The 24,307-nt window shown below is 41.8% G+C and overlaps 2 protein-coding genes across 2 annotated transcripts in view; one reads left to right on the top strand and one right to left on the bottom strand.

The window, feature by feature from the left end:
* The window catches only part of rapgef6 (Rap guanine nucleotide exchange factor (GEF) 6), a 192,353-nt gene extending 183,461 nt beyond the window's left edge, over positions 1 to 8,892 (bottom strand). Inside the window, exon 1 of the mRNA XM_067423107.1 lies at positions 8,322 to 8,892. Within this exon, the coding sequence (XP_067279208.1) occupies positions 8,322 to 8,426 (105 nt within the window). The 5' untranslated portion in view covers positions 8,427 to 8,892. The remainder of the gene's footprint in view (positions 1 to 8,321) is intronic.
* The window catches only part of ube2b (ubiquitin-conjugating enzyme E2B (RAD6 homolog)), a 254,975-nt gene that overhangs the window by 24,369 nt on the left and 206,299 nt on the right, over positions 1 to 24,307 (top strand). The gene's annotated exons all lie outside the window — the stretch shown is intronic.

Raw genomic sequence — 24,307 nt, forward strand, 5'->3', positions numbered from 1 at the left:
GAAAATAAATGCCTTTCCGATCGGATATGTGATGGGAAAAGGGAGTAGAGCGTGTGTGGCAAAAGGCGGATTCGAACCTCTGATTGGTTTGCGTTAGGGCTGAACGATATTCTGTTTTAACATCGACATCGCGATGTGCACGTGTGCGATAGTCACATCGCCGGAACATGCGATGTGAAGGGTAGTAGTATTTTTTTACGGTCTATGGTAGTAGCCCATGGTGTATTAAGGAAGCACACAGTAAACACGAGTGTGTTGCTGGAGTGACATGCACGTTCAGCGTGCCTGCACAGTGATTGGTTCGCTGTGCCGCTGCTCACCGCCAAACATTCCCGGCTAAAATGCGCGACAAATGAGGATCCGAATAGGGGGAAAAAGGTTCGTACCAGAAATGATCTTTTTGGGACTATTTTGGCTACATAAAGGAGGATGTTGAACAAAAAGAGGTACTTTGCATGGAGTGTCTTGTGGCCACAAAACAAGAAAACACCACCAATTTGTCTGATCACTTAAAACGGCACAACAAATCTCTTTACGATGAATACAAAGCAGGGCTCGACATTAACGCTAGTCCAGGACATGTGGGTGTTTTGAAGGGACAAGTGAAAGAGAATTTTAGTTGACTGACGGACAAGAGCCTGATTAAAACAAAAAAATAACTAGCGAATCACCAAAATGCAAGAATGTTTGTGCATTTATTTAGTGTAAGTGGCGATCGATTGTGGATAATATATAATGAACTGATGATAATAAGGTCGCGCTGTTCCCTCGTGCAGCCTCTCGAGGAGAAATCACAACACTCGAGCGTTTTCCTGAAGACCATCACAACTGTAAATGACACTGATATGACAGCTCCATAAACAACAAATTAACATTCACTTAGTCACTTACATTTTTAGATGCAATATTTAGTGTTGTTGTTCTATTTCAGCAGTGAAAATCGTTCATAGCAGACCCTAACACGTCTCACTCATAGCAACAAGTGTGAACGATTCAGCGTTCGAATGAAGCGTTTGAATGAACGACTCAGTGACTCACTTGTTAAGACGGTCACCTGCTGCCACCTACTGGAGGTTTAGTTTCATGTTTACACATATTTTCCAACATTTCTTTTTGTCACTTGTAATGAGGCTTGCTTATTAGTGAAATTATTAATATCACGGAATGGTAATTATTGACTTTAGCCTGGATTGATGGCTCTCAATATCGCAATATATATCGTTGGGGAAAAAAATATCGCAATGTAATTTTTTTCCAATATCGTGCAGGCCTAGTTTGCGTCAAAACTTGATGACATGCGTCTCGAACCCCTACACTATAGCCGCGGTAAAGAACGAGGTAATTTCCGTAATTTTGTCTGTCCCAATAAATCGTTTAGTAAACGACAGTATATTTCTGTTTAATCTAACGTTACTCCAGAAAAAAAATTAAATAAACTGAGAGAGAGGACCCACTTTTGATTTGCTTCCGACGGCCATGTAGAGAGTATTTGTCCTTTTCATAACTAGCATTCATATGATACGTTATCCACATTTATAACGTACTGGACTTTGATATTTAAATTACATCCATGTAGGTTATTGTAGATTATTGTCAGTGAAGTTATGTTTGTAATGCGTAGTAATACGGGAGAAAGCTAGCAAGTGATAGCTTAGTGACAGAAATTGAACGTCCAATATTAGTTGATAATATTGATAATAATAAGTACATTTATTTTGTTTGATAACTTATTGGCTGAGATAAGAAGACTAATCTCTATAATTTACTCGACTTTCTTTTGATCTTCTTCCTTTCTCTTTTCCCGCCCCTGTGCATCCGCGGGTTTAGATGCCGCATTTTTGATGAACGCGCAAGGGATGAGCACTTGCCTGACCTAACGCCTGAACCAATAATCAATAATCACCATCAATTCAATCTAATAATTGATGAATAATGAAACGTGTGGCTGAGGGGGTGCCCTATGATGATCATGGTTTAATAAACATGTTGTTTTTCGCTTGTTCCGATTCAATGCTTAAAGTAATGGGCGGCACTAGAGCGCGCTCGCGCCCAAACACTATTGTCACCCTAGGCAACCTCCCATACTGTAACAAAAAAGGCAAATTCTGAACTTTTGCAGTACAATCGACTTGGATGTTTAAGTTATTTCAACTTAAATTATGTTAAACTGACTTTAAAAAATGAGTTACATCTTGTATAACTAATAAAAACAAGTTTAACATTTCTTAACTTATTTTGATGAGTTAAAACAATGTAAAAACATATTAGTGTTGTCACGATACCAAAATTATGACTTTAATACGATACCAGACTAAAATATCGATATATCGATACTAAATCGATACCACAGTAAAAAAAAAAAAAAAAGATAAGATGCTTAATATGACAACAGAACTTGTTATTATTCATTGTTATTTTTTTACTAAAAATGAATGTGGCCAGCATGTTCCTTAGGGTTGGGCATCGTTTTGAGTTGAACAATTATTGATCAGTTGATCAATTACTATTAAAATTATCTCAATGTATTTTTTACAATGGGGTAATTGTGTTGCAATAGGTTACACACAGCACAAGAAAGCTTGATTTCGAATGGTATATTGAATTTAAAAAGACGAGTAAACAGTAATAAAATAAGGACAAATAAACAGATTACAAACAATAGCACAAATAAATGCAATAGAATAGAAGATACAAATTAAACAGACTGCTTTATTTTTTCAGGTAGGTCTAACATTCAGATAAGAAACTGAATAAAAAAATGCATAGTAATTACATTTAAAACAACATTGGATAATGTTCTTTGTAAAAAAAATCAATAGCCTACAGATGAAACTATTAAAGTTACACAAGTTGATCAGTCAAGAGCAGTTGATCGTTTGTCTTTTTGTAGTTTGAATAACAAATGACTGCAGTCCCTTTAAGACTAACGGACGAATGGATCTGTTACTCGTTCTTCCTGAACTGTTTGCGACTGTGTTTACGTTAATACTCTTCCAGATGTGCACTGATAATTCTTTGAGTGTATTTGACCAATAATAAGCTGGAAAAAGAAGCAAATGTTTGCACTTGTATCATGTCAGAGGCGGCTTTATTACGGTAGGCTGTGTGTGTGCGCTTCAGATGTGAGCACGAAATCTGCGGGGATTAGTAGAATTAATTTATGTGCAATCCCGCGCGAAAATCAGACCGATCACACACTAACACTAACACACTGTCATGAGGAAAAAGTCCAGCAGAACGCGCGTTCGCCGTGCTCAGAGGTTAACCGGGCTGAGTGAGTATATGCCGGTGTGTGTCAACTCGCTTTTGGTCGGAGAGGAGAGCGCAGCTGGTATCGATACTGTAAAAACTAAGAATCGTATCGTTTCAGATATTCCAGTATCGATAAATATCGAAATATCGATATTTTTGACAACACTAACCGTGCGTTCACACCACCGCCGGCGAGAGCGTCAAAATTCGCTCTTGCCGCTCTGACAACGACGCTGTAGAAAGCTCCGTGGACGTGCTGCCGCTCTGACGTAGATCGAATGTTTTTTCTTTTTTTAAACTGTATTTAAAGAGGCCGCAAATCAAAAAAGCATGTTGATGGATATACTAACCACAAGTAGGGTATAAATTAACTTCATGAAATCGTTTAAATGTGAAAGTAAGAATTAATTGCACACCCGCTGAACAACGAGCGTTCTAGCGCCTGTAAAATAGTGTTGCGTGACTTCTTAACAAATTACACATCATTATGAATGATCTTGTCATAAATGATAGGGAAACCCGCACAGCAATGATCAACCTCTCCTACAATTTGCTTGGGAACTAATGTGGTCGGAACCAAAGTTTACAGGCCTGCGTTATCTGGATTTCTCTCAAGCGGAGCCCTTCTACATTCTGACTGGTTGCCGCCTGTTGCCGCCGAACCGCGTCATAGCTCATTACCATAAAGTTGAGCTGATTTCAACTCTCCTCGACGCCCAAATCGTCCAAGACGCGCCGCGCCGCTCTCGCCGGAGCTTGCCGCCCGGCTCCCATTGAAAATGAATGACTTCCGGCCAGCTTGCCGCTCTCGCCGCCGACGGTGTGAACGCACAGTAAAACATATGTTGTCATAACTTATTGAACATATAATTTTTTACAGTGTAGCTTGCCCATAGCAAACGCCAGCCCTGCTTTCTATAGGGTTCAGGTCAGGAGTGGGACAGCCATGACAGAAGCTTAATTTTGTGTTTATTGACACATTTGTGTGTTGATTTTGATGTTTGTTTTGGATCGCTGTCCTAAAGGAAGTTTAAACCATAGCCCATTATAAGATTTCTAGCAGAATCCATCAGGTTTTGATTTTTTACCTGTTGGTATTCGCTAGAGTCCATGACACCATGTCTCTGAACAAGAAGTCCAGGACCTTCAGCAAAAAATAGCCCCACACCATTAAAGATCCCGCTGTATTTTTAGCCATGGTCATGGGGTACTTTTTATCCCTGTTTGCACCAAACCCTTCTGGTAGATTTGCTGCCAAAAGCTCTTTTATAGTTTCATCTGACCACAGAAGCAGGTCCCGTCTGAATTGCCAGTCCTGTCTGACCACTGAATATGCTGGAGTTTGTTTCTGCATGATTTTTTTGAATCCCTCCCAAACAACATGTGGTGCTGTAGGGTTTAATTTTTGTTAGGCTTTCTGACCCCAAGACTCAACTAATCTCTGCGATTCTCCATCTGTGATCTTGGAGAGTCTTTGTGCACTTGAGCTCTCCTCCTCTTGTGCATTAGGACGATCTACACACACATCCTCTTTCAGGCAGATTTGTAACATCTTTAGTTAAATGGAGCTTCTTCATTATTGCCCTGATGGTGGAAATGGGGATTTCAATGCTTTAGCTGTTTTCCTTCAGCCTCTTTCTATTTTGTGAAGCTCAACACTCTTTTGCTGCACATCAGAGCTATATTCTGTGCTTTCACTCATTGTGATGAATGATTAAGGAAATTAGGCCTTCTCGAATTGCTTCCTCGTTTTTATAATCCTGTGAAACTAGACATTATAGCTGGACAATTGTGTTAAAAAACATTAATGTTAATATACTTCAGAGATATTTTACTCATTTAAAATTCTAGGGGTCCCAATAGTTGTGGCCAGCGTGTTTTGGAGAAAAGCATTTATTTCATAATGGGATTTACGCCCCATTTTCACTTCTTTTTCTTCAATGAAAGGTTGGATTTTTGTGATTTTTTTTAAATAAAAGATCAAAAGGATAACTAATGCAGATTTATTTTTTATAGCCATATTTGATCATATTTACCAGGGGTACCACCAACAATTTCGACCACCTCTGTATATTCCTGCTGCAGTGCTGTCTGCATTTTAATGTTAATCAAACAACAAAAGACTACTACTCTACTGACTTAATAACTTACATAACATATTTATTTCCGCGATTCAGATGCAGACGGAATCCAGTAATAACTGAATTTATAACACAGAACATCACGGAATTGGTCAAAGTTTTGGTGAATAAATAAAACGTCAGACATTCACTTGAATTATGGTGAATATTAAGCCACAAAAAGACTGTTTAAATATGAATCATTCGTGTTTCTGTGTGTGAATCAATGGAGCAGATGCATTTAATTTCCCTAACACACACACACACGCTGTGTTTTTCAGCCGCCTCAATATGGACATTTTACCAATGTCAATCTCAATGTCAATATCAATCATTTTACCATTTAATTAGACAAAATCTATCATCATATCATAAACACACACACAGAAACTCGAAGGTCTTCACGGCAACCCGTCAAAATAAAAGTTCAGTTTAACAAAGTAACTGGGACAGAAATATATAAATGTTGTACAGTTGAATTTAGCTATGTCTCAATGTAATAATAATGCATGTATTTAATTTATAGAGTGAAAAATATGCATTGTTATTTAACATCAAACTACTTAAAAAGCACTGCTTGATTCAGTGTTGTATTTATGCATCAGTGTTTCCCACACAGACTCATTTGTGGCGAAGCGCCACAGAATCAACACCTGTCGCCACATATTGCGTATCGTTATTCATTCACACACACACACACACACACACACACACACACACACACACACACACACGGTGCGTTCCACTCGACCTGCAGGGTTGCCAACTCTCACACATTTGGCATAACACACACACTCTGTCTCTGCCCAAGTAAACCACACACTCAAGTTGCCAAATCTGCTTTTGATATGAAACAATGTCTAAGTTTTAATATGAAATTCAAACAACAAATAGTGTTTTGGCACACTTAATGTGGCATAACACAGCTAACACCAGAGTTAACGCCAGAAAAAAAGAGTCATTAGGCCGACCATATTTGCAGTGTAATTCTATGACGGAGATCATCATGTTGCTCAGGTATTTAGCCCTCAGGTATTCCTGATTGGTGGTCAAATGTGACCACACACCTTAACTATTGTTCAATAAATGTTCAATATTTTAGTTTAATAATATTTATTGAATATTTTGAGGAGATCTTTTAGTACTCAATATTATTTTTAATTATGGTGCTTTGTAATGCCATCAGGTGCCTGTATGGCTCTTTAATAAATATACATGTAGGCCTATCTGGTTGCTTAACAAAGTATTGCAGATCACAACTGCTTACTTATTTATTTTTTTAATACATACTTAGATGTGATCAAACACTAGATTTCTTTAAATGTGACATTTTAAAACATACATCCTAATATTTTTAAAGATACTTATTTAAGCACACACAAGTGAATATTAATGAATGCGACCAAATATAATTTAACCCAAGAAAATTTTACAATACTGCTAAAATGCAAACGTATTTTTCCTTCTACAGTATGAATTGATACTGGAGCAAGATCGAAATCAATATTCGGGGCAATCAAACCTGAACACCCCCCCCCCCCCCCCCCCCCCTAATATCTTTTTTTTTTTACTTTGCTGCTTTAAAACACAATCAAAACACTATTTCATGTCAAAATTTCAATTAAAATGGCAAGTGATAAATATCGGTATTGAAATCACCAATGATTGTTTGTTAAAATCGGTATCAGCCCCCAAAAAATCCTATCGATGCATCCCTACTTTATATCCTGTAAGTTGATTAAATGTAATTCTAATGACGGACAAAACACATATTATTGTCATTCAAGATTGATTTTCATAAAAAGTTAATATTATAATTATGACATGCAACAAATGTCTGACCAAATAAAAGCCAGACAGCTATGATATGTAAATTAAATTCGTTTTATCATCTCCAATGGCATTATATAGCTACCTATATGTCCTTATTGTGCTCCTACCTGACTTAAGTTTCACATTAAATGGGAGTAATACTTTTCATATACTATTTAAAGCAGTGCATGTTTGTCATGGGATTTTTTTACTCATCAACAAAAAGTTGGGAAACAATGCAAATTCAGTGCTTGACAATATTTGGCCGTAAGCTAACCATAACCTATGTGGCATAGTTTTTGGCCAGCTAAACCGAACAGCTCACTTGCACTTTCGTTGCCATTGAAAACTGCTTCATATGCCATGGTTTTCTTTTATTAGTTTTGTTGCAAATCGTGCCGATGTCACCAAGATCATGTTGGTTAACATGTATGAGGAGGTTAAAATTACCTGCCAAACATCAACAAAACATTTGTAATTGTTGAGCCCTGCAATAAAACCAACCTTTGCACTTTGAACTGATGTCTTAAAGTCAAACTTGGCAGATTTTTAATACCATGACGCAGATTTACGCCGATGAACATTTGTAATAATAATGCACCACTTGTGTTGTCTTATTAAAAACACTCAGATCCAGATGTGCACACACTAGAAAGAGGTCATGGCAACACTTCTTGAAGTCTAGCCCGCCAAAAGTCTTCTCTCCAAACATCTGCATACACATCAGGGATTGAATTGATCACCAGATACAAACTAATGTACACTATTATGATGTGAATGGGTGTATTCATAATAGTGTGAAGCCCGGAAATGATGTCTAGTCAGTCAGCTCACTATGATTTGAGACACAGCCTGGTGACTGTCATTGATTTCTGTCATTAATAAATGACTTGAGATTATTAATCAAATATTCTACTGTGATTAACTGAGGAATCGGTGTAATAGTTGAACATCTGTCAGTACTACAAATATCATCATAAACAATAGAAAAACATCACTTAGGGAACCAAAACAAACCATCACAGCTACTACAGAAACACATAAAGTATGTATTAACACTGAAGTTAGCTCATGAATCTTTCACTGAATGAATCGAAATCGCAGTCGTGATGAAGTTGTGTGTGTTTTTAACGTTACCTCGGCAGTTCGTCGCGTCGGAGGAGTTTTCAGCGCTTTCTTCAGCGATAAATCCACTGAGGAATTCATATTAAACTCCCTGGATGCAGGAAATGAAAACCTCATATATTCTCGTATCTCGTTAAAATAAGGTAAAATATAAAAGCGAATTGGAATAAAGTAAAATTCCCATCATGATCCTCGTGAAGACTGGGAAATCTGGCATTGATTTGAGTTAGCTTCGGCTAGCATGAGAAGTTGAGTGTTAAAAGTGTTGTTGAAGGCGCGGATCAGAAACAGCGAAAGTTGAGAGAAACCAATCCTTAATTCCTGAGACATATCTCCATTTGTTACCGTAAAACATCATAAATAGTCAGAGTTATGACCCTCCGAGCAGAAGCAACAGCAGCCCATGATGACTGAACATCAGCCCTGAGTCTGACTGAGCCGCGCCGCCTCCACAACACTCACATGACGAGCGGCTGTAAACCAGCTTTCAGTCTCTCACATCATGCCATGCACCCCCAAATATAATCTGCCTTCTTATTAGGGACCCCATTCTAAAATGTAAAAGCCATCAATCTTAAAGACCTTCATTTAACAGCCCTTCTATGGTCCTTCGTGGACACTTTAGGGCACGAGGGTCTGATGTGTGATCCCTCCAAAAATGTTATATCAATAGCCTATGTTCAATAATATAAAAAATATCAATCTATGCAGGGTTTTTTTATTTATGTTGTATTTTTGAATTTATTTACCACTAAAAGTACCATATTTTTATGTAAAATATATCTATTTTATATATTTAACAGTAATTTAACTTCAATAAAAAAAAACTATTCCAGTTTGTTGAGAGAACCAAAACCTAAAAATGTGATGAGTTTGGTGACATCTGGTGACCTATGTTGGTATAAATTAAACTAAACTAAACTAAACTTGTTCAGTAGCCACTAGATGGCAATAATAGTACCCAAATGGCTGCATTCAGCATAAAGGCTTAACTTTATATACCAATGTTTTAAGTTAAAATTGTGAATTAAAAAAAAAACATCTTTGTTGTTTTAGACTATACGTGCCAAAATTAGTTTCTGTTAAGTTACATTATTATATTTTTCTATATTTCTAATGTAATAATGTTACTTATCAATAACAATGTAACTTACCGAGAATAATTTTAGTAATTTAACAATATTAATGTATTATTTATCTGTTTATTTCATTTTTATGTATTTTTATATATGTATACTAATAAACGTTATTTATTTATTTTAATCTAATTTGAACTTTTAAATAAAAATTATGTATATTTATTATTTTCAACTATTTCTTAATCTAATTATTTACTTATTTTAGTCTTATAATTTTTTATTATTATTTTTATTATTTTAGTTTTCCCTCCCTTGTGACCCCTTGAACCCAGATTGAAAACCCCTGTGCTAAACAACTCTGATCACTGAGAGACCAGTGTGTGCCATCTATCAAAACTTTCAAAAGTGCTCCAAGGAAGGAACAGTGGAGAACCGGCCACAGGGTCATGGGCGGCCAAGGCTCATTGATGCACGTGGGGAGCGAAGGCTGGCCCGTGGGGTCCCATCAAACAGACGAGCTACTGGAGCTCAAACTGCTCCAGAAGTTAATGCTGGTTCTGATAGAAAGCTGTCAGAATACACAGAGCAGCTCAGTTTGGTGCGTATGGGGCGGCATAGCCTCTGACCAGTCAGGGTGCCCATTGGGAACACTTGGCCCCAGGATGCACTATGGGAAGAAGGCGAGCCGGCGGAGGCAGTGTGATGCTTTGGCCAATGTTCTGCTGGGATGTGGATGTTCCTTTGACACATACCACCAACATGATGTTAGGAATATATTTTAGTGTATATGAGAATACAAGGGTGTGTGCTTGTATTTAGGTGAAGTAGTCTTGATTGATGGCTCAATAAAGAATAGGTCTGGCGCATTAAAATAACAGGTGGTTCTTCAACTACAGGCACTTTTGGCCTTGTGATCTTGAGGGGGGGAAAAGTGTTCACATCAAAATTGTCACAATCTAATAGTTAACTATAACTGGTCTACTTTAATGATCCATAAGAGAACGCACTTACATTATAAGACAAATTGGGGGGTTTTGACATATTTTTCGATCCGCACCGAACACATGTAATTTCAATCACATGTAAATATTTGATTATTATTTAAAATTATTATGATATACAAAATTTCTTAACAGTGTAAGACCACTTTCACACATAGTTTTACATATTTATACCTATATTGAAGAGACTATAATATAAGAATTGACAATAATGTAAAATGTGTACCTTGAATGCAGTGTAAGTCGCTTTGGATAAAAGCGTCTGCCAAATGCATAAATGTAAATGTAAATATTGCAATTACCATAGATTTGTGGATTGAGTAAATTAATTGTCATGAAGCCCAAGCACAAAGCTTACATCCATCACAGCCTGAAATATAATATTGCATTGCTTAGATGCATTTCATAACTACTTGTGTTATTACATTAAGTGGAACATTATCCCATAAACTATGCAGAATTTTTTTTATGAGTGGTTACAATTTTATACATATTTTCTAAAAGGTTATGAGGTTGTGGAAATGACTGGGTGTTGTGGAAATGACAACGAATGGATGTAGAAAAGCAGAAAACATTTCATTTTTTTCTCCTTAATGTACACACAGCACCTCATATTGACAGAAAAACACAGACTTGTTGACATTTTTGCAGATTTGTTAAAAAAGAAAAAATGAAATATCACAGTGCATGTCAGAGTAAATGAGAGTCATGAGGTCAAAGGACCTGCCTGAAGAGCTCAGAGTCAGAATTGTGGCAAGGCACAGATCTGGCCTAGGCTACAAAAAACTTTCTGCTGCACTTAAGGTTCCTAAGAACACCGTGGCCTCCATAATCCTTAAATGAAGACGTTTGGGACGACCAGAACCCTTCCTAGAGCTGGCCGTCCGGCCAACCTGAGCTATCGGGGGAGAAAAGACTTGGTGAGAGAGATAAAAAAGAACCCAAAGATCACTGTAGCTGAGCTCCAGAGATGCAGTCGGGAGATGGGAGAAAGTTGTAGAAAGTCAACCATCACTGCAGTGGCTCGACGGAAGCCTCTCCTCAGTGCACGACACATGAAAGTTTGCTATAAAAAAACCTGAAGGACTCCAAGATGGTGAGAAATAAGATTCTCTGGTCTGATGAGACCAAGATAGAACTTTTTGGCTTTAATTCTAAGCGGTATGTGTGGAGAAAATATCACCTGCCAATACAGTCCCGACAGTGAAGCCTGGTGGTGGCAGCATCATGCTGTGGGGGTGTTTTTCAGCTGCAGGGACAGGACGACTGGTTGCAATCGAGGGAAAGATGAATGTGGCCAAGTACAGGGATATCCGGGACAAAAACCTTCTCCAGAGTGCTCAAGACCTCAGACTGAGCCGAAGGTTCACCTTCCACCAAGACAATGACCCTGAGCACACAGCTAAGATAATGAAGGAGTGGCTTCACTACAACTCGTGACTGTTGTTGAATGGCCCAGCCAGAGCCCTGACTTAAACCCAGTTGAGCATCTCTGGAGAAACCTGAACATGGCTGTCCACCAACGTTTACCATCCAACCTGACAGAACTGGAGAGGATTGTCACGTTACAGACAAAGGAAATGGAAAATGGTGCGAGGACTCAAGTGCAGGAGAAAGATTATTTATTTACAAAAACAAAACATAAACTCAAAACAAAACCCACGAGGGGGAAAAACACATAATAGAATAATATAAATACAAACTTAAACAAACCAACAGAATCACGGGGAGGACGGAAGACGCAGACATTACACAACATAACAACGATCCGACCCAGACTGACAAACACAAGGAGCTTATAAAGGGAAGAAATCAAAAGGGAATCAGGGAACACAGGTGGGGCCAATAAACACTAATAAGATGACAAGGGGGAGGGATCTGACAATGACACATGCTCAACATAACAAACCCACATGTGCACTCAAGACAGGACAGGCATGTGACATTACCCCCTCCTTAAGGAGCGGCTACCAGACGCTCCACTAGGGACGGGCGGGACAGACCAGGGCGGGACGGAAGGGACACACCAGGGCGGCACGGGAGGGACAGACCAGGGGGGCACGGGAGGGACAGACCAGGGTGGGACGGGAGGGACAGACCAGGAAGGAACCGACAAGGGAGGGGTAAACAAGGGAAGGACAAGGAAAACAAAAAGTTCAGGAGGCCATGGTGGCCCACAAAATTCGAATGGCCAGGGCGGCCCGCCGAGTTCGGGAGGCCCACCGAGTTCAAGCGGCCGGGGCGGCCCGGAAAGTTCAGGCAGCCAGGGCGGCGCGGGTAGAGCAGGGCGGGGAGGCGCGGGCAGAGCAGAACTCCTGGGTGGAGCGGCCAGTGCAGGGAGCGCCAGGGAGGTGCGGCGAGAGCAGGACGCCTCAGCGGCGCACGGAGAGCAGGACGCCTCAGCGGCGCACGGAGAGCAGGACGCCTCAGCGGCGCACGGAGAGCAGGACGCCTCAGCGGCGCACGGAGAGCAGGACGCCTCAGCGGCGCACGGAGAGCAGGACGCCTCAGCGGCGCACGGAGAGCAGGACGCCTCAGCGGCGCACGGAGAGCAGGACGCCTCAGCGGCGCACGGAGAGCAGGACGCCTCAGCGGCGCACGGAGAGCAGGACGCCTCAGCGGCGCACGGAGAGCAGGACGCCTCAGCGGCGCACGGAGAGCAGGACGCCTCAGCGGCGCACGGAGAGCAGGACGCCTCAGCGGCGCACGGAGAGCAGGACGCCTCAGCGGCGCACGGAGAGCAGGACGCCTCAGCGGCGCACGGAGAGCAGGACGCCTCAGCGGCGCACGGAGAGCAGGACGCCTCAGCGGCGCACGGAGAGCAGGACGCCTCAGCGGCGCACGGAGAGCAGGACGCCTCAGCGGCGCACGGAGAGCAGGACGCCTCAGCGGCGCACGGAGAGCAGGACGCCTCAGCGGCGCACGGAGAGCAGGACGCCTCAGCGGCGCACGGAGAGCAGGACGCCTCAGCGGCGCACGGAGAGCAGGACGCCTCAGCGGCGCACGGAGAGCAGGACGCCTCAGCGGCGCACGGAGAGCAGGACGCCTCAGCGGCGCACGGAGAGCAGGACGCCTCAGCGGCGCACGGAGAGCAGGACGCCTCAGCGGCGCACGGAGAGCAGGACGCCTCAGCGGCGCACGGAGAGCAGGACGCCTCAGCGGCGCAGGCAGGGCGTTGGGGAAACTTCTCCAGTCCAGCAGTATCCACCGGCACCGGGACCACCGGAATACGATCTGCTGGCATTGGGACCACCGGAACATGATCTGCCGGAACTGGGACCACCGGAACACGATCCACCGGCACAGGGACCACCGGAACACGATCCGCCGGAACTGAGACCACCGGAACTGCCTCCGGGGCTTCGGATAAAGCCCTGTGCTCCTTCCACGCATGCAGGACTGCCACCACAAAGCATCCCATCACAGCCCTCCAGGCCGTTTCCGGACTCGGGACCACCGTAACGGAGTCCACCGGCACAGGGACCACCGGAACACGATCCACCGGCATAGGGACCACCGGAACGCGATCCACCGGCACAGGGACCACCGGAGCGCGATCCACCGGCACAGGGACCATCGGAGCATGATCCACCGGCACAGGGACCACCGGAACACGATCCACCGGCACAGGGACCACCGGAGCACGATCAACCGGCACAGGGACCACCGGAACACGATCCACTGGCACAGGGACCACCGGAGCACGATCCACCGACACGGGGACCACCGGAGCACGATCCACCGACACAGGGACCACCGGAGTTGTTGATGACACCCTGTGCTTCTCCCAAGCATTTAGGACTGCCACCACAAAGCCTCCTATTACAGCCCTCCAGGCCATATCTGGACTCAGGGCTCCCGGACTCGGGACCCCCGGAACTGGCACCGAAGGAGGCCTTCTCTGCTGAGTCCTCATAGTAGGGTCGGATCGTTCTGTCACGTCACAGACAAAGGAAATGGAAAATGGTGCGAGGACTCAAGTGCAGGAGAAAGATTATTTATTTACAAAAACAAAACATAAACTCAAAACAAAACCCACGAGGGGGAAAAACACATAATAGAATAATATAAATACAAACTTAAACAAACCAACAGAATCACGGGGAGGACGGAAGACGCAGACATTACACAACATAACAACGATCCGACCCAGACTGACAAACACAAGGAGCTTATAAAGGGAAGAAATCAAAAGGGAATCAGGGAACACAGGTGGGGCCAATAAACACTAATAAGATGACAAGGGGGAGGGATCTGACAATGACACATGCTCAACATAACAAACCCACATGTGCACTCAAGACAGGACAGGCATGTGACAAGGATCTGCAGGAGGAATGGCAGAGGATCCCCAAATCCAGGAGTGAAAAACGTTTCATCTTTCCCAAAAAGACTCATGGCTGTATTAGGTCAAAAGGGTGCTTCTACTAAACACTGAGCAAAGGCTCTCAATACTGAGGACCATGTGATATTTCAGTTTTCCTGAAAGTGAAGTGTTTTTCTGTCAATGTGGGGTGCTGTGTGTACATTAATGAGAAAAATCCCAGTTGAGCATCTCTGGAGAGACCTGAACATGGCAGAAATCTAACCTGACAGAACTGGAGAGGATCTGCAAGGAGCAATGGCAGATCTTTTATCACATTTTTACATTATACAATTTCATAACATACTGGAATTGGCCGTGATCGCCATGCAGATTAATAAACCCACAATGCATTGAGTCAAACGTTTCTGTGATATTGCCTGCTGCCATCAGGGGCACTAATTTAGAAAATGCTCCAGTGGGTTGTATTCAAGGGATGGTGCAAACGACATAAGTGGTCGTAGAGTTGGAGGACTTGTTGATGTATTACTTTCATTGGCTAATGTCAGAAAGAGGACAATCATACAGGATTAAGGGTCAAGGGTCATCATTCTTGGTGGTTTTGATACAAAATTCGTAATAGGAAAAATAATGGATTTTCTTAATGGGTAATTAAAAATGTAATGTTTTTTTTACATCACATCACTGACTAATAGTGCAAATAGTTTGTTTTAGCTGATCATTTGACTGTCTGTGTTTTACAGGCTGCAGATGATAGTCTGACCTTCTCTAGATCCGCTGATGGAGAATAAAGAGCCACTACAGACACATCGCATTCAACAGGTTTAACACACACACACCCATAGTGAACATCACACACATTTGTGTTTGTGTAACTTTCCAAAATGATCCAATCCTTCATGCAGAGTCAAACAAAGAAACCTTTTGTGTCTTCTTCTGAAGTGACATTTATACTGGTACTCAATTTTACATGATAATATAACCAGTTGTTTGTGAGAGTCTGTGTCAATTTCTTTTAGCAATGAATTGACCTCATACAGTATTAAACACACAATGTGTGTTCTTTCTATATGCTGTTTAATATATTGGCCTCAGTACACATTTTGTAACGTATTTTTGGATGATCTGTGTTTTCTGTCAGGTGTAAGTTAACATGTCACATACTCGTGTGCAGAGCGAAGACATTACTGTGTGATTTAAGATATCTGTATAATCTGTAAAGTTTTAAGATAGGAAAATGATTTAGTATTTTTTACAAAATAGTTCAAATAAATTGTCATATTTAATTTTTTTATGTCTTGATTTGAATGCTCTAGTCCAGAAGTCTGACAGCTCTCTATATATCTCATGGTCATCTTTTTGTACTCTGGTGAAGGTGGACAGGGTCTGAAATTGTTCAGTTTATACAATAGAGAAGCGGCCCATCTGTTATTTCCACCTGTTCCTGTTTGAAACCCATTTTTAATTTTTATAAGATTTATAATACAAAAGAACTTCAGCGATGATAAAGACCCGTTCATTTCCACAACGTATGAAGCATCTAAATCCCTGACCCGTCTCTGATGGACTCCTCTAGACCCCTGAAGGTGTGCTGTGGTATCTGGCACCAAGATGTTAGCAGCAGATCCTTTAAGTCCTGTAAGTTGCGAGGTGGCGCCTCCATGGATCGGACTTGTTTGTTCAGCTCATCCCACAGACGCTCGATTGGATTGAGATCTGGGGAATCTGGAGGACAAGTCGACGCCTCAAACTGGTTGTTGTGCTCCTCAAATCTTTCCTGAAGCATTTGTGCTTTGTGTCAGGAGCATTATCCTGCTGGAAGAGCCACAGCCACCAGAATACCGTTTCCATCAAAGGCTGAACATGGTCTCAGCAATGCTTTAGTGGCAATTACATATCTGTAATGTATTTTAGTAAATATTGTAAAATGCTGAAGGACGTAATGCATATGTGAATACAAGGACGTGAGGTTACCTATAGGGAAGTAGTCATGATGGATAAAGAAGTCAAGTTCTGTGACCATCATTGCCATCTGTCTCATTCAAAGAACAATATTACATGTAGTCAGCAGATTAAATTAACCAAGCTCACAATGATACAACTTTAGCCACTATCAAACCTTTGTCTCCAAGGAAATACTGCAGAAAAATGGACCACTTGTCGTGTAAAGTTACGAAAAATTTGAGAAACTCAAGATAAAAGATAGGCAAGTCACATTTAGGGTTACAAAGTTTCCAGAACATTTCCAAAATCCTGGAAAGTTTCAGAAACCTTCGTTCCATTTGCAATCCTAGTCACGTTTAAACTGAACACTGGTGTACAACGCCATGCTCTGTCCCTGAAGACTGTCCCTTCACTGGCCCTTAAATTGAAATCGACTGGCCTAAAGTTGTAGATCTACCTGCGAGTTGCTTACATGCTCTGTACACCAGATGTTGCCATTGGGCCAGAAATGGCTGATCTGTGAGCATAAAGAACAAAAACACAGAATCGAGTTCCAAATCATGGAAAGAGATGCACCTAATATTAGTAAGCGCTGCATGTCAAGCATTAGGCATGAAGTGACAGTGATATTCTAGAAGAATATGTTCTCTGGTCTACAATGCCATCCAACAGTTATGCCAGTAAAAAGTTATTTTTACAAGCTGTAAAGTGTTTAATAACGTTTTCATTAATACAAATAACAAACATAAACACTTGTAAATAAAAGTTAGATTTATAAAGTTTATTAATGTATTCATTTTATTTCAAACGGTTGATGAAAATAAAGTGGGTTGAGGCCAAGGAGGAATTTTAGGATGTTCTCTGAAGCATCAGACAACTGAAGGACATGCTGTTTGTGTTTCTTGTATTTAAAGGGGGGGGGGGGGGTGAAATGCTGTTTCATGCATACTGAGCTTTTTACACTGTTAAAGACTTGGATTCCCATCCTAAACATAGACAAAGTTTCAAAAACTAATGTTGGACGTTTGATGGAGGATTTCTGTTTCAAAAATACTCCTTCCGGTTTCTCACAAGTTTCGGAGAGTTTTTTTCGAGTATGGGTCGGCTTGACGTTAATAGAGCGGAAGGTCCTTGTATGGGCCGTACGGGCTCTTCTCCCGGTAGGGTGCGCGCGCGTGACTAGAGCGAGAGAGGAAACGCACGCCCATAAACACTCTCTCAGCTGCAGATCCAGGCGATCCAGGCGCCGCTATGGGTGACGTCGAGCGACTTCAACGCTTCAGCACAGCACTCCAGGAAGGCAGCGCTGCATTTGAACCGATTTGAACGCAGAAATGACGGGAAGCTTCACAACATCGCTTCAGTCGCGTCGCAAAGTGGATCTCCACCGTTCCCTGCTGTCAGGACTTTACCAAATCATACCATAGAAGTGTGTTTTTGACGGAGCGGTCCCAGCGATAAAGGTTCGGTCCTGCTTTGGAAGCAGCCGGTGAGTAAAACTGCTTCAGATGTCTGTGCTGTCGGCTATCGTCGCGTGAGTAAACATCAGTAAACGACACGATCGCGTGCTTCGTCATTCAAATGCGCTAACGTTACTCAATTGCTGTTCTCTGTATAACGTTACACTAGTCTGACGTGCAAAACCGTTTTGCTTGCTAATGCTAAGGTTTAATCCATAGACTGCAAAAAAAAATGGACGTAGTGTCCGTGACGTCACCCATAGGATTCCGATAAGCCGTTCTGAAGCTTAAAGTATGGGCGAGCTGGGCGTTGCCATCTTGTGAGCGAGTCATCGCGAGTCAAATGGGCAAAGAGGTGGGATTATGGGCGGAGCTGAGGTGACGCAATGACAATAGACGGCAGATAAATGGCTATCCACTTGTAACCACGCCCTTAATTATGCAGAACTTTAAGGCTTTATATAACGTAAACGAATGAGTTATAAAAAAATTCACCCCCCTCAAAATTTGCTGTATAGGCAAAAACCACAATTTGTCCCAGGCTGTAAGCATGTTTTTTTTCTGCTTTAAAGTTGAGAATTTTAACATGGGGCTCAATGAGACTCTGCTCCCTACTGGAGCTGCTCTAGTGGCCAGATAAGAAATTGCAGTTTACATTACTTCCGTATTGGCTTCAAGAGAGATCGCGGGAGGTTGCCGCTTGGTTTAGTCGCATACAATAGTCCATAAACCGAATCATGTCCTCATAAACTGCGAGTAAAGACACACAAATGTTGACAGGCCACTAAATACAGTCCATACCACAGAGACGGACGTCCTGCTGTTGCTGTTTCCCCTGTTCAATTTATTTCATCCTCCGGATCTGATTCTGGATCATATATCTATTAGCTGAGATAGCCATGGGCTTCTCCACGCTTGAGGACGTCACCGCTTTGCGCGCTCATCATTCTTTAGCTCCGCCCACACGATACGCCTCCAGGCGCTCGGCTTTTTCCGGAAAGACTCGGTACAGCCCATATTTCTTCTATAAATATAATAAAACTAAAGACTTTTCGGAGATATGAAGGATGCAATACTACTCTATAGGTACTCAAGATTGACATGAAATTGACTGAAACTGAGTGTTTCCGCCCCCCCCCCTTAAGACTCTGTTGCTGTAGACCTTTAAAAAGGTCTGGAGCTGTGCAGTGCTGTGCTGTGCTGTGCTGAGCTGAGCTGAGCTGTGCTGAACTGTGCTGAGCTGTGCTGAGCTGTGCTGTGCTGTGCTGAGCTGAGCTGTGCTGTGCTGTGCTGTGCTGAGCTGAGCTGTGCTGAACTGTGCTGTGCTGTGCTGAGCTGTGCTGAGCTGTGCTGTGCTGTGCTGAGCTGAGCTGTGCTGAACTGTGCTGTGCTGTGCTGTGCTGTGCTGAGCTGTGCTGAGCTGTGCTTAGCTGTGCTGTGCTGTGCTGTGCTGTGCTGTGCTTAGCTGTGCTGTGCTGTGCTGTGCTGTGCTGAGCTTAGCTGTGCTGTGCTGTGCTTAGCTGTGCTGTGCTTAGCTGTGCTGTGCTGTGCTGTGCTGTGCTGAGCTTAGCTGTGCTGTGCTGAGCTGTGCTGTGCTGAGCTGTGCTGTGCTGTGCTGTGCTGAGCTTAGCTGTGCTGAGCTGTGCTGAGCTGTGCTGTGCTGAGCTTAGCTGTGCTGAGCTGTGCTGAGCTGTGCTGTGCTGAGCTGTGCTGTGCTGTGCTGAGCTGTGCTGTGCTGAGCTGTGCTGTGCTGTCCTGAGCTGTGCTGTGCTGTGCTGAGCTGTGCTGTGCTGTGCTGAGCTGTGCTGTGCTGTGCTGTGCTGTGCTGTGCTGTGCTGAGCTGTGCTGTGCTGTGCTGAGCTGTGCTGTGCTGTGCTGTGCTGTGCTGTGCTGTGCTGTGCTGTGCTGAGCTGTGCTGAACTGTGCTGTGCTGTGCTGAGCTGTGCTGTGCTGAGCTGTGCTGTGCTGTGCTGAGCTTAGCTGTGCTGAGCTGTGCTGAGCTGTGCTGTGCTGAGCTGTGCTGTGCTGTGCTGTGCTGTGCTGTGCTGTGCTGTGCTGAGCTTAGCTGTGCTGAGCTGTGCTGAGCTGTGCTGTGCTGTGCTGTGCTGTGCTGAGCTGTGCTGAGCTGTGCTGTGCTGAGCTGTGCTGTGCTGTGCTGAGCTGTGCTGTGCTGTGCTGAGCTATGCTGTGCTGTCCTGAGCTGTGCTGTGCTGTGCTGAGCTGTGCTGTGCTGTGCTGAGCTGTGCTGTGCTGTGCTGTGCTGAGCTGTGCTGTGCTGTGCTGTGCTGTGCTGTGCTGTGCTGTGCTGTGCTGTGCTGTGCTGTGCTGTGCTGAGCTGTGCTGTGCTGAGCTGTGCTGAGCTGTGCTGTGCTGTGCTGTGCTGTGCTGTGCTGTGCTGTGCTGTGCTGAGCTGTGCTGTGCTGTGCTGTGCTGAGCTGTGCTGTGCTGTGCTGTGCTGTGCTGTGCTGAGCTGTGCTGTGCTGTGCTGTGCTGTGCTGTGCTGTGCTGTGCTGTGCTAAGCTGAGCTGTGTTGTGTGATTGGTCATTGGCGCTTTGACTTTGATGCTCTGGGATGAAAGGATTGTGGAGATTAGTCAGTCTAATCATGAGTTTGCCTGTATCTGCAGGTGTTCTGAACAGAGCGTCTGATTAATCAAAGACTGACGTCTGCTCATGTTTTATAACCTCACATGCTGCAATACATAAGAAAAATATATGTCTCTGAATAAGCTATTTACAAGTGTTCGAATATCCTAACTACCACACCGTACATGGGCGTAACAACCATACAGGAATAACAGACACTAATTTGATTTCTCTTTAGTATTTGAATATCTTCTGTATTTTCTGTATGGATGTTCTCGAATATTGTTTTTTTTTTTATTAATATTTTAATGTATCTATTTATAATTCTTTGGATAAGAGGACAGCTTGTTTTTGCACTATTAGGTCTAATAGATACATTTGACTTGGTGGATGTATGGAGAGAAAGATTCCCTAGCACTCCCTATGTTGGAGTTTGCCTGGACCAACAAAAGTGGTTCGAAGGAAACCCATTTAATTATTTGCTCATATCAGATTTGGATAAGTCAGCTACAATTAAGAATACATTTTGTACCAGGACTAGGGCACATTAAAATATCCTCTTAATTGAAGGCTACTTTAATTTAGATGACTTGGAGCAATCTTAGTGAAATAATCTCAAATTCAAAACCTTGACTGCATGTATTTGGAGGAAAGATCTGAACTTGCAGCTCTGCATTTTTGCAATATAAACTGCTTACTTCTGTGGAATCGCAGCATCTCAAAAGTTGAGCAACTCTGTGTTGATGGCAAAACTGTAAAAGATTTAAAGGAAATTGCACATTTCTGTACCAGGTTTTAGAAACATCTTTTTAGCTGATAAAGCTGAGAGCAGATGACAACTTCTTCAGTGAATTCAGCTATAATCATGTTAAAATTATCTTTCAAAGTCAGGTTGTTTTTGATGACGTTTTTACTCCTAAAGAGGCTTGATAAACAATAAAATCACTTATATCACTTCGATCGCAAAACACTGGTCACATATGGACCCTTGAGTCTTAGATCTTTTCAGTGATAGGCTATTCATGTTGTCATGGTTAGAGAAGGATTTGATCGTAAAAGAGTGAAGTAAAATTTGGTCAAATGTTTCGAAACAGCGAACTGCCCTCATTTAAAAGTTCTGTTTCTAGAAGGCAATGTCTGATTGCAATGTCTGATTTTTGAGAATTTCAGCTTTCAATTGTTTATGATGATTACTCAAAATGGTTTGAATAAATAGGCTATATTGGTGTTTATTAAACACATTATTACATTTTTATTATAATTTATTTATTTTGATAGCTGATTATTTGATGGCTTATGAATTCTTTCCAATTAACTTCTTTATAATGAGTAATGTGTCTACAGGGTTCTCTGCACTCTAAAAAATGCTGGGGTAAAAACAACCCAAGTTGGGTTAAAAATGGACAAACCCAGAAATTGGGTTGTTTGAACCCTATAGTAAATGGACCCATTCAAACAACCCAATTTCTGGGCTTGTCCATTTTTAACCCAACTTGGGTTGTTTTTACCCCAGCATTTTTTAGAGTGTGGTGATCAAAAATATTGATAAGATCTTTGACCAATATTTTTAGCATATGCAGAATTATCTACCATTAATGATAAACTAAATCCTATAAAATCATCTGCTTTGGTTTATTGCAGATATAGATATTCATACATAGAGTGGGGGAAACGCCATGGTTTCTAATAAACCATGTTATTCGATTTTTAACAAAACATTACTTTGTACCAGGGTAATGAGGTAAAATGCCTCCACTCTAACAAAGCAATTTGTGTATTTGTTTTTTTATGTTTGTTTTAGCTTAAAATTAAAAAGACAAGCCAAAATAACAGGATACAAGTATGAATATTTATTGATAACCGTTTTGAAAATGAACCCTTTTGAAAGACAGTGTTAGCTGATGCCAACTGGCTGGCTAACTAGCTAGCTAATGCCAATGTGAGGTATTTTTTAAATATAAAGTTGAAATATTTTTATTTAACCACATAGTTAGATTACATTTGATGAAAAAACAAAGAATGTGATGTTCTGAACATGCGGTAACTATAGTTATGACAGTGGGAAGCGTTTTACCCCACAGACTGGGTCTGAATTGTTTTTTTATATAATTATATTTTCCTTAAATAACAATGAGTTTCTAACTACAGGCCTTTTATTTCTCATATCATATAAAACTCTGATGTTCTGCATAACAAGCTTTAAAAAAATGTTTTACTGTTAAAGATTATATCACTTAATGTGAAATCTGTACGGTACGTCACTAGTTTAAGCTTTGTGTTGAAAACTTCTACATCATATCTTTTTTTTAATCCAGTGGTTATATTGGGAAAAGCAGTAGGGGGCGTCTTCCTCCACTCTACCCTAACACTGTTGCAGACACACAGGCAACTTGCTTTCGGATGTTCAAAGCACGTTCACAAATGTATTGCCTTCAGAACAATCAAACTTCAAATACTTAAACTTCAAGCTTTTAAAACTTTTTCAGACTTTCTATTCAGGCTTTTTCAAGCCAACTTCAAGGTTTGTCTGGAGAAACTTTTGTTTTCATCTAGTTTTTTTACTGGAATGGTTTTGTAAGTGGCAGAAAGTTGGGACTTTACCTCACAAATACTTAATTTACTTAATTGACATCCAGGTTCATATCATCCTGAAGTCATCAGACCAGGCAACATTTTTCCAGTCTTCAACTGTCCAATTTTGGTGAGCTTGTGCAAATTGTCGCCTCTTTTTCCTATTTGTAGTGGAGATGAGTGGTCCCCGGTGGGGTCTTCTGCTGTTGTAGCCCATCCGCCTCAAGGTTGTGTGTGTTGTGGCTTCACAAATGCTTTGCTGCATACCTCGGTTGTAACGAGTGGTTATTTCAGTCAAAGTTGCTCTTCTATCAGCTTGAATCAGTCGGCCCATTCTCCTCTGACCTCGAGCATCAACAAGGCATTTTCTCCCACAGGACTGCCGCATACTGGATGCTCTTCCCTTTTCCTTTTCTTTGTAAACCCTAGAAATGGTTGTGTGTGAAAATCCCAGTAACTGAGCAGATTGTGAAATACTCAGACCGGCCCGTCTGGCACCAACAACCATACCACGCTCAAAACGGCTTAAATCACCTTTCTTTCCCATTCTGACATTCAGTTTGGAGTTCAGGAGATTGTCTTGACCAGGACCACACCCCTAAATGCATTGAAGAAACCGCCATGTGATTGGTTGATTAGATAATTGCATTAATGAGAAACTGAAGGTGTTCCTAATAATCCTTTAGGGGTGTGTATTTATATAGTGCAATTACTCCGGTAAATACTATAGTGTTGTTGAACCATACCATAGTAAACATACTACAGTAAATTAACAAAATGTAGTAAATTCTACACTGCAAAAAAATCACTGTATAAAAAAAGGACAGCTGTGGTTGCCAGAACTTTACCCTAAAAAATCCAGTAGCAATATTTTAGATTTGATAGATTTATGTTAAATTTACAGTAAATAACCAAATTGTATTAACTTAAATAATGTTAAATTACGAACTTATTGGAATGCTAATATGTATGATGTACCTTTGATAAATACAGACAACTGCCAATCACAGTGGAGATGAGAGTCACATGATGA

Source organism: Pseudorasbora parva, chromosome 18 (assembly GCF_024679245.1).
Source record: "Pseudorasbora parva isolate DD20220531a chromosome 18, ASM2467924v1, whole genome shotgun sequence".
NCBI classification, from domain to species: Eukaryota; Metazoa; Chordata; class Actinopteri; order Cypriniformes; family Gobionidae; genus Pseudorasbora; species Pseudorasbora parva.